General features: G+C 48.2%; 1 protein-coding gene across 2 annotated transcripts in view; it reads right to left on the bottom strand.

The window, feature by feature from the left end:
• Positions 1-4,369: 4,369 nt before the first annotated feature.
• SLC35F3 (solute carrier family 35 member F3) overlaps positions 4,370-16,229 on the bottom strand; it is a 169,213-nt gene continuing 157,353 nt past the window's right edge. For both annotated transcript variants that reach the window (XM_034060878.1, XM_034060879.1), the window contains 5 exons: positions 14,215-14,434; positions 9,734-9,859; positions 7,158-7,350; positions 6,047-6,136; positions 4,370-4,907 (listed from right to left, as the gene is read on the bottom strand). In XM_034060878.1, coding sequence (XP_033916769.1) covers positions 4,663-4,907; positions 6,047-6,136; positions 7,158-7,350; positions 9,734-9,859; positions 14,215-14,434 — 874 coding nt within the window. In that variant the 3' untranslated portion in view covers positions 4,370-4,662. The remainder of the gene's footprint in view (positions 4,908-6,046; positions 6,137-7,157; positions 7,351-9,733; positions 9,860-14,214; positions 14,435-16,229) is intronic.

Genomic DNA, 16,229 nt, shown 5'->3' with positions numbered 1-16,229 from the left:
CTGGGGCTCTTATCTTGATTTCCTCTTAATGCTGTCTTTTCTGGGTCAACAGTGCTGTGTCTTCACTGTCACACTAGGGAGTGCCAGTGTGGCATGAACATTGAAAATAAAGCATACAGCTTGGGACACTGAGATGGAGACCTGCCTGTGTGGATGCATCAATTAGCACAGGAGGGGATTTGACTAGGAAGAACTAAGCTGTCTGTGCAGGCTGGTATAGACACAGAAGGACAAAGAATAGACAGAACAGCGATTTTTATCTTCTCCAAATCTCAGTCTAGTGATCTGAAGCCTGCTGAGAAAAGGTTTCCTTGTCTTTGTGAGATCTCGTGGACATCAATGGAGAATTCTGTGAAACACAGCCTGAAAATCAATAGGCTACCTAGACAAGTGGTGATTATGACCACCAGGGAGTAACAGGGGGGTGGGAACTAGATGATCTTAAGGTCCTTTCCAACCCTAACTATTCTATGACTCTATGATGAAGAAGAAAGAAAAACTAACCCAGAAGCTGGAGGTTTAGGATTCTTCTGAGCTGATAAATTCACATTAATTGTAGGCATTGTTTTTTAATGCCAATATTCCGTTTTTGTTCAGTTGTTAGGAAGGAAGAAAACAGAAGAAGGAGTATTTTTGGGAAAGCAGTCAATGATAAGATGTTAAGACTAATTCTTACTCTTCTATTGGCTCCTGATTAGCAATTGTCTAAGCCTACCAAGGATGAGACAAGCTTGCTTTGCAGCAATGTTGATGCTCAGCCTTTTGCAGGAAAGCTAGATGGGAGACTGGAAATCTGTCTGTTCAATAAGGTTTCTAATTCTCTCTGAGACTGAAACACATCCTAAAACTCTTTCTAAAAAATCCGGCTGCATTCTTGCATTCAAGTATTGTATTTACTAATGCATCAGCTGTACTCATTACTTATAGTCACTATAAACATTGTCTGTGAAGCGTAGGTGTACTGTGCCAGATGAGATTGCTTACACATGCACAAAGGCAACATCATTCTCAAACACAGTATTTGTTCCCAAGATCAATATCAATTTTCTTAGCAGCCAAGCTAGCAAGTGACATGCCTTTGACCAAATCCAGAATCACACAGTGAAAGAGATGGTTTTGTTTACAAGTCACAACGGCATTTAAAATGTGTAATTGGCCGAAAATCACAAGGAGGGTATTAAGCAACTTACTCTCCTTACTAGGCTGTAGTCATTTTGAAGCTTCGCAGCTTCAGAAGCCAGAGGGACAGAGAGACCTATTGGTGGGAGATAGCAAAGCTATGTTCACTGGCCCATGATGTATACTCATAGCTAGCAGGGCAGGAAACCCAAGCTGAAGTTCATGTTTTGTAAGTCCTTACAAATCTGTCTGCTTTGACCTTTAACAGGTAGAAAATAGAAATGTGAGGCTTATTGTTTTAAAAAACATTAGTTTGAGTTATTGCTCCTGCCCTTAGAACTGTGATTTCCTCTTAAAAGAATATTTTTAGGCTGCAGGTGCGCATCTGTTCATTTGACTTCCTTTTTGCTTTCACAAAATCTTTCAGCTCCTTTTTTCTCTTTCTAATGTTCAGGACTTCTAGATAAGGTGCAGGGATTTTTTTAAATGCCCTAGAGCATGACAGCTAAAGAAGAAAATCTCATTGCTTCTCTTTCAGTAGTTTTGAGCTAATTAAATTTACCCATCAAAATCTATTTGCTGATAGCGGTTTCTGCAAAGACAGCTTGCATGACACCTGGACTGTGAAAGAAGCTACTCAGTCTTGGCCTTTGCCAAGGAGTAATTTAGGCCTTGAAAGACTTGGTTCTTTCTGTAGGACACATCAGGGACATGGAGCCAAACTCCTTATGGCTTATGACTTCAGAGTAAGTACGCAGATCCCATTTCTTCAAATGAATTGTAGAAAGGGAAAGGTGAGCATCTTCTCTTGGAAAATGTTTCCGAAAGGCATTTCTGCCCTGGTACCATCAGCAGCTCTTCTGTGCTCCTGCTTCACACCAGCTGCATTGTCCCTGGCTTCTGTTCTTTCCCCGTTCCTTGAAGAAATCCATGTCCCAGCCTGCTTTCTGAGTCCATGTAGGCCAGGTGCAATGTATTGCCTGAAGAAACATAGGTAATTTCATTTGATTAATTTGTCTGTGTGTAATTTACAATTGCTTAACATGGCTAAATCTAGTTTGCTCAGCTCCTACTTGGGAGAGAGTTTGTAATAGAGTGCTGTTTGAAATCACAGCCCTTGCATATATTTTGTCTGTACTCGGGAAGGATAAGCCAGCAGAAGCAATGACAGTTTCACCAGGCAAATCACAGGGTTTTCATGCTGCTGCTATCCATTCTGGTGCATAAACTCCCCTGCAATCCTATGGAATGTTAAAAAATTAATCTGTCATTTTAGTAATACTCATACATTAGTTGCAGTTTTTAAATTGGCATTTAGAGCCTTTTGGATACCTGTGAGAATGCATCAAACACACAGTGAAATGGAGTGCAGAGATAACAGAAGATGACACTTATTTGGACTAAGGAAAATTGAAGGACTATTTGTACATTCTTCTCTGGCTTTGCCTCAGGCAGGGGGCTTGGAAAGGGTGTGGATTATTTCAAGGGCTACAAAATAAGGTCCCAAAGGTGGAGTAAACTTTAATATGAGAGCTTTGAAATCAAGTCTCTCAACCAGTTATTAGAGCTGTACCTGGCCTCCTGCCCTGTGCCTTACCCTCCCCTACTTTCCAAAGAAATAGGTTAAAGATCCAGGTGTGTAAGACTGAATGGGACAGTGGTTCTGAGCAGCTTCCCACAGCCTCAGACTTTTGCCTGTATGTATAATCTGTTAGCAAGTCTTTAGTATCTGTTTGATCATGAAGAGATTATGAAGATATGGAGAAAAGACATACGGCCTGGGCTAGAGCCTAATGATTGATGTACAAATTTGTGTCCCATCCATTGCCCCTAAATACCTGTTAGCATATGTTTGTATGACTGCTCACCCATGGTTTCAAAGGAAGCTCAGCTTTTCTTTTGGTCTGCTTCTGCTGGACATGTGTTTCCTGACTGATGCCAGACATCAGCCTTCCAGAGGGATTTGTCCAGGAAGACTAGAGCAGACTTTGCTGTCAAAGACAGACTGGCAAGCAGTGACAGACTGGCAAGGGTTGCATTCTATCCCTTCTGATCACTTTGGCCCAATACCACCCACAGTAAAACAGGAATAGAAGTACAGTCAAGAGAAGGAAACAGATAGCATTGACAGAGGCTGAGTTTAAAATCTTTTATTATTTAGCTTTGCCAAACAGATAATGGAATCTGGAGTTGATTTGCTAAAATGTTTTGAAGTGGATGCCACCCCTGCCTGAGACAAAGAGGACCTCAGTGGCAGCAGGGACCCTTAGGCTATGGCAGCAGTTCAAAAGAACACTTTTAATTTTGTATGCAACAATGTAAACTTCAAAAATAGTAAACTATAACCTTTCCCCCCCACTTTTTACATAGCATGTGATCTATCACAGATAGAAATTTAATGGCGAACCAAAATCGCGTAAGTAAACATCCTGGTGCTTACAAGTTTCATAAAAAGTGTTACATTTGATGTAAATATCTCACATTTTTACTCTTAACACTCACAATTATGGAGTAAAAGCAACTGGTGATTCACCCCCTTAGTCCGTGCTCTCAGACTGTACATTAGCAACCACGCTCCTGCCAGCCCCTTTGATTGTTTTTGGTTGGCTTGTTCCACACATGACCAAGACTCCCCCTTCCTCACACTGGTGTTAATCAAATGAAGCTTCACACAGGGGTAAAACCTGTGCAAGTGAGAAAAGAACCAGGTCTGCTGCACGCAAACATACGTGTTCCCACAGAAGCCACGGCGTGTATGGGGTGCACGTCCTGATGTCAGTGGGAATTTGGGGTCCCCCGGGGCTGCAAGCCCTGCCATTGCAAATGCCTCTTGGCAGGACCTGGTTCTGCGTGGATAAAGACAAGAGTTCTGTAGAAGGCACTGGATTTCTCTTGCATGATTTTGAGCGTGGACTACAGTCATGTGCAGAATAAGGAGATTAGGGCTCTAGACTGCTTTCTCTCTAGTGCTTTAGTGCAAGCATTTTTAGCACTTAAATTTTCTCCCAACTGCAGCACAACATGCGCTCACCTATGTAGAGTGATTTCCAAACCTCCTTCCTTCCACTCTTCCCCCCATCTTCCAATCCCAGAAAGTTTCCCTTTTATTTTCCTTGATAACTTTCAGAGTACAGCTCTGGTAAAAATAAAGGTGTGATGTAGCATAGCATTTGTTTCTTTTAAATCACAGTGTGCAATGCATCATTCAGTACCTAATGTTCAAAATGTCTGCCCTGCATTTCATGAAAATCATTCTTTAAAATAACCTATGCAAATATATTTTGACTATATATTACATTCATTTAAAAAGAGAAGAGAGGTTCTTGGTTTGCAGTTTTTTTTCAGTGTACTACTTAAGTGAAAGGTCTGGTGTGAAAAAAGTACAAGCAAACTGGACATGCCAAGATTCAATGCCTTAGATGGTGATCATATCAAAACTGTACAGGTATGTACACCATGTTGGACAGGTGTGCTTCTTTCCAAGAAAAGACCTTTGCATCATCATAGATAAGGTTAACCACAAAGTTTTCTTAAAAAGAGCATTTAATGAGCAAAGGATGACATGGAGGGACGAGTTCTCCGGCTTTTGTTAGGCAGTCCTGACGCAATGTCTCCATTCCCTTCGGGGATTTCTTCCTTCTTCCGGACTTTGAGACGCGTGAGGAGCTTTATTACCCAGACATCCCACTCCTCTGGCAAGAGCAACAGGAGAAAGCCCAGGCCAATAATGATAATGGCGATCACCCGGACACTGTTGAAGACAATTTCACTCGTGTAGTGATCAACAACTGTGTGGGACATTGAACAGCTGTTATTACATGAGACAAAGCATTAGGACAGTATCCCTATCCCTCCCCTTTGCCTCCCCAGCTCTGGAGGCTGGCTTCAGCAGGAGAACATGGCCATGGAGGCAATGGTGGCAGGGACACTACCCTTCCTGCTGATTTAGCAGATAACAGGGTATGGCCCCCTTCAGAGCAGGCAGAGCTGGCCCATGGGCTCAGCATGCAAAAGCCACAACACCTGGAGCTCCAGTTACCATCTGCAGTGGCATCTTCCTTGCTCACCGACAGCACAGAAGCTCCCACTGAGGTTCAGGTACGCAGGGAAAGGGGAATTTCCCTCCCCAGCACAGCAACTCCTTCGTGCTTCTCACCCTGACAGCCCCACTGAGTAAGAAACCCTGCGGACACTGAGCCACGTACATGTTCTGTGGGATCACACCACTTGGTACCAAAACCTGCTAGGGCAGCCAGCAGTGGCCAGCTCTTCATGCCTGTAGTCAGCACAAAGCTGGGAGCTTCTGGCTGCACCATGGCACCAGTTCAACCCAGCTGGCTTTGGGAGAGGTGGCTCTGGTTTGAGCTGGGGATGCCTCTGCACTCCCCTGCCCAGCACTCTTGGGCTCTGCATTCTCTTGGCTTTCACTAAATTTGAGAAAACAGTCAGTGAAATGTACCAGGCCATGCCCAAAACTGAATTGTCCAGAGCTCTTGAAAGGCACCTGCAATGCTGGTTACCAAGGCAAGCAGAATTACTAGTATGTGTTTGCTTTAAAATAATATAAGCAATTTTATTTGTTTCAATGTAGTGTTAAGCCTGCCCTGCAGAGATCATTAAGAATTGATTTCTGCTTCATCCATGAGTTGTCATCCCAGCCCTGGATGGATAATTTCTGTTTTTCAGTAGCCAGGCTTCTTCGGACAGTAATTTAAAAAGCAATTTTAGAGATTATGAATATTCATGTAATGTTATACAACACATCTAACACATAGAGAATGCACTTTTTACCTAGGTTATCTCCATAAGTCTTTGAGAGAAGATGCAAAACATGTTTAATAAAGCTATTTGATTGTATTCCTGCTCTGCATTCGAAAGGCCACAGATTAAATTTATTCATTAAGATACAAAAGGCAGAAATTCTTACCTGCATTCACTGGGACACTCAGCACAATTCCAAGAGAAATCAAGGTGGGGTAGGTAATAGCAATCCCAAAATTTAGTAGAATATTGAATGCTGAAGAAGGAAAGAAAAACACTTTTTACTACAGTGAAACTAGGCAGAGGGCCAAATCACTCTTGTTTTAAGGTGATTAGCTTCAGCAAAGTCAGGACAGCCTTGCCAGTACTGACCATGTCAGGAGCTGGGGCAGTCTTCTGGTAGTACATCACACAACCCAGTGATGTCTTCCCAATTGCTGCACTACTTGCCCACAGAAACCTTCCATTTGAATCCACGGATAAGTAAACTGGAGGTACTTGTAGAGCCAAGTGTTGTGACTGTTCTGGATAAGAGGAGCTGGGACTCAAGGTAGGTATGGGAAGGGCTATTTCCAGTAGAAACAAATGGAACATTCTGGGAGATGTGATGCCATCATCCTGTGTAGTGAGCAACTGTGGCAGCACAGTCCACTTATCTAGTTTGACAGGGAACAGCATCACACTTCTCATGACCATGACTCATTAAGGCTTAGATTTGGCATCCCTCCCAAGCTGGGCTCCCTTGGTGGCACAGCAGTGGCAGCAGAAGAGAGGAGAACCGCCTACCTAATTCCCATCTGTGCTGTGCAATGCTACATTTGCAAAACTTTCCTGCTCTTTAGGAACAGCAATTAGCTATTACTGAAGTCAGCAGAGGCACTGCAGGTTGGCCTTGACTTGCCTGACCTAACCTGCTTGCTCAAGGGATGCTGATGAGCACAAGGTAATGCCCTGCCAGAAGGGCTGCTTCCCATCACAGCCCAGGCAATCTCACTGTCTCTCTGAAGCAGAGTTCACAAGTAGGAGTGAGGACAAGCTTTGCAGTTTACTCCCACAGCACCTTCTAATGAGGGCCACAATATTTTGGCTTGGTAATAACAGCAGAAGTGGGGTCTGCATTGCCACCTAGGTCTGCATTGCCATCACCCTCTGCATGATTTCTCAAGCTAACAACTGGGTTGAGAAGAAAACAGCTCCAGAGTGTCAGAAGTCTGCAGCAGCCAGTTTTGTGAACCCTCTTCCACCCCAAGCAGTGTGAAAGCCTCCCATCTACTCACTCAATAAGAGAATTGAAAATCCACAGAGGTTTCCCCAAGGAACGATGTCAAAAGAGCTCCAGTACTCCACTTTGGTAAAATAAAGGATGACAGGAATACAGGTAACGAAGAGGACGTTGAAGACAGCTAACACAGACAGGAATAAGGCAGCTTCTCCAAATTTAGCACTGCCCAAAAGAAGTTTGAATAAAACCTACAAGAGGAAAACACATGGGTTTAACTCTCTTGCACCAGTCCTCCAGAGGGCTGGTTGGTGCCTTGGCTCCAGTGGCTCCCAGCATCCTGGCCCACTGGCCAGTGGTTGGGGCCAACGGGCCGCTGTCAGTCAGCACCTATATGGCGATGCTTGCCAGACACTTGAGGTGGCTGCTCATGAAGCTGTGATTTCTAGTTTGTGTGCCCCAGCCTTCTCCTTGCTGGGAGCCAACTAGAACACAGGAAAGGGCAACCACCAAAGGAGCCCATGCAGGAAGGGGGTCAGCACCTTTTGTCCTCTGGGTAAAGTAATATTAAATCCAGGAGACTTGGTGAAGCAGGGCAGGGGTGAAGAGAAAGCAACCTGTGATCTCCTTGCATGAGACATCACTGGTCCAGACCTTGAGCTGCCACCTGAGGAGTGCTGCCTTGCTGAACAAGCACAGTCCAAGCTGCCCAGCTGTCATCCTGCCTTGTGCTGCTGTGCATCATGGCCTACCCACAAGCACTGCTGTCCCTGCCTCCCAACACATGCTCACAGTGCCAGACCACTTTCTCCATGGGAGCTAGCTCCCAGAAGGCAGATAATGCAGCAGCAGCCTAATGAGACCATGGGGAGGGAATTAAAAGCTTTGGTTTGTTAATGGGAGAAGGGATAAAGACAGAAGAAACAAGGGATGTGAGCGGCCCATTGAAGAAGCCCCTGCAGACAGATTTGGTCTGGTGTCTACATCATTTTTCCACATAGAACTTCAGAGGATCCAGTAGAACCTATGGGCTCTGGGTACAACTCTCCTCTGCCACAGGCTGCAGACTAGTACAGCTGATAGATTCTGACTTACTGGTCTGTGCTGGGATGGCAGGCCCCCTCACCAGTGTCCCTTTGCCTACCCGAAGCCCTGCAGGCAAGTCTGCAGGGCTGCCATGCTCATGGAGCTGTTGCTCGCTCCCACCACCTCACAACTCTCACTGCCAGTGCAGCTGCATTGCCATTCTGCATAATGGATTACTCCTCACGTGCCACCTGAGGATGGCTTGTTGCCCCTGGCAGGGCTGGGAGCTGGCACAGGCAAGCTGAATTGTCTGTGTCTGGGGTAGAAGGGCAGGTGAAGGTGATTCTGCTGCATGTGGCACAGCTCATCTGCCCACAGAGCTGCCTGTGTGCTATGGCACAACTCATGGAAACGGAGCCAGGCTGTGGGAAGCAAGAGCAAAGTGGCATTCATTGCAGAACAAGCTGCACAACTCCATTTGCCCTTGCATGCAGGGTGCACTGCAGTGAATCACCCTGCCAGCACTGCCACCACCATCCTTCTGTGCATGGCCTCTGGTGGAGCAGCCCTGAGACCCTGGTCCCTGCAAGGTGCCATGGGAGAAGGGGCAGAGCTAGGATCTAGCCTTGAATAACCTGCCTGCCTGCAGATGACTCCAGAGCCATGGTGTTTCTTTGGGTCTGGAAAGCCACATCTCTCTTTTTGCATCTCTCTTCTCTTTTGTTTTCTTTCAGGGGAAAGTGCTGTATGACACTTCCCAAACTCCCTTATGTAAGACACAGGCTGATTTGAAAAAAGGAGCAGAAAGCATTGCAGTGCGGTGTTGAGGGACATGGACAGATGCTTCTCAGTTTGGCGAGCCTCCCTGGATTGCTTGTGTTAAGGCTGCAGGGCTCACCTGGTCAATTTCTGTTGCAGGACTGGAACGGTGCAATTCATTAGGCCATATGGAGTCATCTACACCTCATCCTGGTCTGTCTATCCACACCCTACAAGTCCTTATTTCTCTCTGGACTGTGACTCTGAGTGCCATGAGCAGCACAGAGGCAAATGCACATACATGTCTCAGGCTACATGAAACAGCTCTCTGCTCAGCAGAGAAGGCTGCATGTCATCTTACACACTGTGCGGTTTACCCTGCCAGTCCCTGGATGAGACCTTGTGCTCTGGATTCTAAGCATGCAGTTATTTCCACGATAAGCATCGCTTTAAGCCCAATGCAGCCTACATATGCCACTGAAGGAGGACCTGCAAGGAGAGGTAACAAACTGACTTAAAAAAGAAGCTAAACCTCTGAAAGGTGCTTCCAGGGTGAGTAATTAAATCCAGCACCTGTGGAAAAGCAGCCTAATTTCTCAAGAACACAGGGCAGCTTTAGTTCACCTGTGGACACTGGAGAAGACCCTTCCCAGGAAGAAGGAGTTTTTATCCTAAGTGAATGCCTGAATGCAGTGTTGTAGTCAGTGTGCTTATGGCAGAGCTCCTGAAAGAAGGGAATGTGGTACTGAACCACATGAAGGTCTGCAAGTAAGACAGGAGCAGTCCAAAAGAGTGATGAGGGTGACAGGTATCTTTTGGGGTGTGAGGGGAAGACCAAGGTGTTCTTACCTTGTAGAGAGCAGACATTGAGGCAGAGCCCACCACCAGGGCTATCCCAATAACTGAGTGGCTGTGAAACCCATCAGCGTACGTCATCATAACTATCCCTGCAATGGCAAATATAGCAGCCACAATCTAGTTGGAGACAAAGAAAGAAAGCAAGAAAGTGTTACTCGACAACCACCAACACAGAAAAACAGGTGAGCAGGTTTAAATGAGAAGGCAGTACAGCATCATCTGCTTGTGTAGAAAAGTGGTATCCAGCCCTGCCTGATACCCATGGAGCCAGTGCTGCCTCCCCTCTCTATTTCCCTGGCTGCAGAGAAGCTGCAGGCAGAGCTGTGGAGCAGCTCTGCCATGGAGCTGTGTGGCAGAACAGAACACAGGGCCCAGTTTGTCTCGGGCTGAGCTGAAGGGGGATTTCATCTCTGTCATTCAACCTCTCATCGGTGGGTCCCTGCAGCCTCTACGTGACAATAATACAGAAGTAATAGTTCCCTGGAGCTTGCAGGGAAGGCTTTGAGTGCAGTGGAGGTTTTGGAGGAAAAAGGTTTTTGAAATAAACAGAGAAATAGAACTCATGCAACTAGTTTTCAGTTCATACACATCATTTCAGAGAGGGAGGTTTAGTCACCCAGCCAGGCCCTCAACAATGCCTGAAGGGGGTTGTTCAAGGGGAGATAGCATGGGCACAGGCTGCAGGGTCAGCAGCTTCTCTGGGACTGCCCTGCCAGATTCCTCAAGTCTCTCCAGGAAATAATTCTGAAGTGAAAAGGTCTTTCTGCATGCTCTGTGCCTCATGGCTCTGCTGTGGTGTGAGGGATGCCCTGCTTAAAACCACGTTCCCGTTGGCTGCACAGTCATAGTGATGCTTCTATGGCTGGGATAAGTGAGTTTATTTTGACCTGTAGCTGGGTCAGTGCCAACCAACTGTGCCCTCTCCTGGAACCAGACTGGGTTTTAAGACTTATCCCCAGGCTGTGCTTCCTACAAATGCTGCAGCTTCTCTGCGGTGGAAACTTAATTAATGAACTGCAGAATGAAAAGCGTCCAGTTTTGCTTTTAATGTCAGGGCTGACTGACTTCAGAGCACCTCCCAGGAGGCTGGGTCTCTGGTTGGAAAGGAAGACTATCATTTGGGATTTGGTAGTCTATTTATTTCTAAGTCCCACTGGCAGGTGCGCTTGTCTGTATGATATGTACACAGGGATACCTGCCAGTGATGCTCTCTTGGATCCTGAGCTATTTTACTTACTGTAGCATGGGAGGGGGGGAACATCTAAGTCAAAGATCAAAGCAAATAACTGCAGTCTGCAAACAGTTTTGCTGGGGCAGAGGTCCTTGCCTCTTCTATTGAGCATGTCACAAGTGTCAGATGAGTCTTGGCCTCACCTCCCATCCTGCCTGTTGACATGCCAAGCATGTCACATACACTGTCTCTGGAAGCCTTTCAGCCTGTCTATCAAACACACCATTAGTGGTGGTGAGAGGCTGCTTGCCCCACACCACAGCTGCCAGCCTGTGGTTACCTGAAAATGCCTCAGCACCACAGGGCCTGCAGACACAGCGCTTCAGGCACCCACAGCTTCATTATGTGTGTGTCCTCTCTGAAAGCAGTACAACAGCTCACAGCCCTGTTGGACCATTGCTCTGGGCACAGGTGAAGGGAAAGGGGGAAAAGTGCAAGGGGGAGAGGTAGGCACTTACAAGTGCCTGAGGGGCGAGGATGGGATTTTGTAGCTTGCTCTTATATGTAAATTCCAGCCAAACTGTGACTGAAGTGCCAGCTGCACTTCTGAATGCCAAGTGGGATTCTTGTACATGCTTAAACCCTAGTGAGCTGCTGCCTTTCTCACCTGGCTTCTCCTCCAGCAGGTGTGAACAGGGACACCCAAATGTGCCATCACAGCTTTGCTGTGGCACCATCCATCCTGCGGTGGATGGAGCGGGAGCGTGGGATGATGCTAGCTGCAGGGCAAGGCACTGTCTCCTCTGCTGCCTCATATGCCAAATACCCTCCCAAAAGCTGCTTCCAAAAGGGTCAGTAGCCCTGACTCAGGATGGCCTCAAGGGACCAGAAGCTTTGGGGCTGGGCTGTGTGTTGGCTTGCAGTCCCTAAGTCACTCTGGAAAAAGCCACAGCACCCATCCTTTGTCCTGGTTGCCAGTCCCAGGAAGAAGGCTTTGTTCATCCTGAGGCTATCCCTCAGCACACCAGGCAGTGCCATGCTCACTGCCACTATCTTTTTACTTGAGCTATATGGAAAAGAGGAAAGAGGGAAGAAAATGAGTCTCTCCAAGGGAGTCCACATTATGGCCCTCCGCAGACAGGAGCGTCCCCAGCACTCCCACTGTGCCACATGAATCCTGCTCTGCTGCCCCAAGCCCTCTCAGTCCCTAGGGCAAGTGCCTCCCCACTTGCATTTTGCCACAGGTTAAGGTGCCACATCTGCACAGGAGCAATCAACCCACTCTGTCTGTGAGCCCCTTCCTCCTGCACGCAGGTCCCTTGCTGGCCCATCACCTGGGAAGGAGACAGCTATTTTCCTCCTTGGGAACAGAGGTGGCTTTCTCACCCCTCACCAGCACTGGGTGCCATGACACATGGCAGGAGCATCACACAGCCTGTACTGCCTTGGCCCCTGTTCTGGTCTCAGCTTCACTGCTGCTCACCCAAGGCAGTGGTGATAAGAAACAAAGGACAGCTGGACATGGCCAAGACCACCGCTCGGATCTGCTTCCCTGCTCCTTCCATTCCTTCGGCCCCAGGGATACAGAGCAGGATCCATCCCCCAGTGAGTGTCACCTGCCATGGCACAAGACTTTGCCTAGCTGGGAAGCTGCTGGAGAGCCCCTGATCACTCTGGCTCTTCTCATGGAGCCATGCACTTGGGAGAGCACAAGAAGCATCTCTGTTCCAGCTTGTGTCTGCCAGTGTGGGTATTGCCACGCAGGTTCCCCCCTAGACCACAGCCGTATCCAGTGGTGAAAGATGGCACGTGCAGACCACGGAGCACACTGCACATGCAAGACAGCAGTGATCAGCCCTCTACACACCTCCTCTCCTGGCATCCCACCAGCACTACTGTAGGCAGTGCCACAAGGCAGCTGAAGACCACAAAATAATGCATTATTCTCTTTTTACTTTGCTCAAAATTGCCATCATGTCCAGCTGTGGTACCAGGGACACCCCCTGCCTGCAGGACCATTTCAGGACATCCTTGCTTCTATACTAAAACCCCCGGTTAATTTGTTTTCAGGTACTGCTACCTGGGCAGGGGGTGGGCAAGCGCAGACACCATCTGGCCAGGTTGGGGTTTTGGCAGGTACATTTTGCAACGATTCCCTGAGCAGCCTCTTGGCTGCCACCACTGCAAGGCTGGCCAAGCTCTCCTGCCAAGCTCGCCTACTGGGGAGCAACACTTCCCAAAGAGGTAACTCTCAGTTGCTCCATGCAGCAAGGGCCAACAACTTCTGAGCTAGGAGAGCACTGCCTGGTTGGTGGGCAGAAAACAGGCATTATTATCATTATTGCTGTTAATAAGTGCCTGCTGGGGCAGTGAGGCAGGGGGAACACACTGGCACCTTGTAGTTACCCCTGGCAGGCCCTCCCCCTTGGCCAGGGGTGATGTGCTACCCACGCTCCTGGCCATGCTGCCAGGGACACTGTGTGCTGAGGGCTGCCAGAATAGCTGCAGGATGAGCAGGAAGCTGCAGGGTTTTCTGGTAATCCCCCCAGCACACAGCTCTGTTGCCACTGTGGAGCAGGCGCTCCTGTGGGTGTAGGACTAAGGGTGTAAGCAAAGACTTGGGGTGTCACCAGCAGAGCAGCCCCAGGGAAGCGGGCTCACTGCCTGCCGTGCTGCCTGGCCTCATGTCCACAGCAGCTGGCCAGATGCAAGTCCTCATGTGTTGGTGTTACACACATCCTCCACCAGTGATGCACACACACATTTGGGCCATGGGTGGGTAAGGGCAGCCCAGCTGCTGCTGACTGACACGGGTGCAAAGGATAGCCATGCCACCCTGCAAGCCTGCTGCCACACAGAGAAAGGTGAGCGCCCTTTCAAATTCACAGGTTGGGACCAGAAGGGCACTGCATGCAACTGGGGGCTGCAGGAATGTGAAGTTAGAAATCACTAGGTCTGGTGCCATAGCCTGGGAATAGTCACTCAGAAGGGGCCAGCAAAGGCTGATGCACATCCACAGCAACATGGAGATAGCAGCTATCCTTTGTGCCATGTCTGGAGCAAGTTACCTCTTTCCTGAGGAAAATGCTCAAAGGCATCAGGCTGGGTGATACAGGGGCTCCAGGAGCTCACGGGTGCCTGGGCAGGCTGCAGGGAAGGATGTGTTCCTGCTCTGCAAGGATTTCTGTGCCCACTTGGCTGTCTGCTCGATGTGCTGTTTGACTTGGCCAGCATGAGGGAAAGAGGAAAGGAAAGGCAGAAGGGTGAGGAGGAAGAGAAACAGAGATAAGGAGTCACTTACCCTCACTCCCATGAACCTGTCCCTCAGAACGATCCATGAAAGCAAGAACACAAAAGCTTTGTTGCAGCAGAACAACACGGAGACATCCGTAGTGTTTATTTTCTTTATTGCATGTAAGTAAAGGTAGTTTGTGAGTGTCCAAAGAACACCAAAGGGTGCTGCTTTGGTAAAAAACACCTTCAAAGTCAAGCCATTGTCTCCAAAAAATCGGCAGCACTCCCTAAAACAAGGAGAGAAAGCAGTGTTACTGCACAAACCAGTCACGGTCTACAGCACATATATGGGTTGTTTTCTTACTTGCCTTCTTTCTGTGGGAAAAGAGGAGGACATACCTTAAAGGGGAGAAGAAGAGTAAGTTTCACCTTCTGCTGCAACACCCAGCACCTGCAGTGGGTATGAACACACCAGGGCTGCAAACATGGGAGGGCAGCAATGAAAGGGCAAGGGGAGAGGTGAAATCTCACTCGCCATGAGTGAGCACCTTCACAGTGGACACTTTGAAACAGTTTGGGGTCATCCTCCTCCTTTCACCCCTGTGGCCACCAGGATGCTGAGAGGCCAAGGCTGGCAGCAAAGCCCCTTGCTCTCCACTGCTGGAAGGAGCCCCGTTTGGGGTTTTTCCACCCAAGGGACAACACCTGGCTCAAGCCCCCACTGCAGCAGCAGGGGCAGGAGCAGGAGGAGGCAGCTGGCAGCTGCCTGCTCCCACTGGAGTGGGGACATGCACTGGGACATGGCACAGTGGGACCCAGGGACATGCTGGGTCAGTTGGAGCAGCAGCGTGGAATCAGGAGCTCAGGTGTGCAGTTAGGACTGTGGATGCTGCGAATCCCAAGCAAGATGTAGCCAGAGCTGGTGTGGCCCAGGCATAGGGAAAGGAAACACCAGTGGTTTATTCATGTCCTGGAGGTGCTGGCAGGAAAAAGAGGACAAGAGGTGATGGGCACAGCCTGGCACAGCTCTGGGGAGCCAGAGGTCGGGACCAGGATGGGGCTGCCTGGGTCACCTGCCTGCATGCAACCCGCTTCTGCCGAGCTGCAGAACTGGAGCTGCCGGCTGTGCTGCCTGCATGGAGATTTGGTAACATGAAGAAATGCAGAGGTCTGCGAGGCCAAGGGTGCAGCATGAAGCTGTAAGGGAGCTGCTCTCCACGAACACCTGGTGATGTGGAGAGTGCTACCAGACATGCACCCACATGCACAGGGAGCCCTGTTGTCCAAAATGGGTGCACTGCTGAACTGTGGGTGCTTTATGGGGGAAGCAGATGGGTTAGATGGGTTTCTTGGACCTGGCACCTTCAGTGAAGTTGGAGAAGCAATAGGGGAAATGTGTATCTCATGCCCCAGGATGGCTATATACCATACAATAAGCCCCTCACAATTAGTTATCTCTTCAGTTTTGCTACTACTTATCAGGGAAAGTGATTTTTCCTCAATGCCATAACACAGCTTGTGAAGCTATACATGGAAGCATTTGAGGAACAGAGTTGTCAGTGCATAATGGTAGATAAATAGTTATGGGAAGCAGGACAGGACTGTGATATAACCTATGCTGTAGTCCCAAAACAGTTGGGGGGAAGAAATTACTCCAGAAAAACCAGCCTTCAACTTCAAATATTTTGACAGAACAGTTTGGACACAGTTGTTCCTGCTGTCCAGTAATTTCAGTTTTGCCAACAAGGATGCTTTGTACGCAATGAGTATCCTGATGTTTTATGGATATGCCTTGGAAAAAAGCAGAGCTGGTGTCCTGTGGTACTCCAGATGTGCCTGACTGCGCCAGAAGAGCCTAACTATGAACATTTTAACAATCTCATCTGCCAATGAAAATGTTATTTTTTTAAGAAAGACAACCCCCCACCCAGTCTGGAGGGCAGTCTGTGAGCATTCAGCATTCCTTGGAGCCCAACTGTGGACCCTAGAATGAGGCCTGAGCCCAAGTATCCCAAAACCATGGGTCAGATGGGGGGCTGGTATCCGTTTCTTCAGGTTTTACAGGACAAACTCCTGCAGCTC

Source organism: Melopsittacus undulatus, chromosome 3, assembly GCF_012275295.1.
Source record: "Melopsittacus undulatus isolate bMelUnd1 chromosome 3, bMelUnd1.mat.Z, whole genome shotgun sequence".
Taxonomy (NCBI): Eukaryota; Metazoa; Chordata; class Aves; order Psittaciformes; family Psittaculidae; genus Melopsittacus; species Melopsittacus undulatus.
This window is presented reverse-complemented; position numbering and strand designations above follow the sequence as displayed.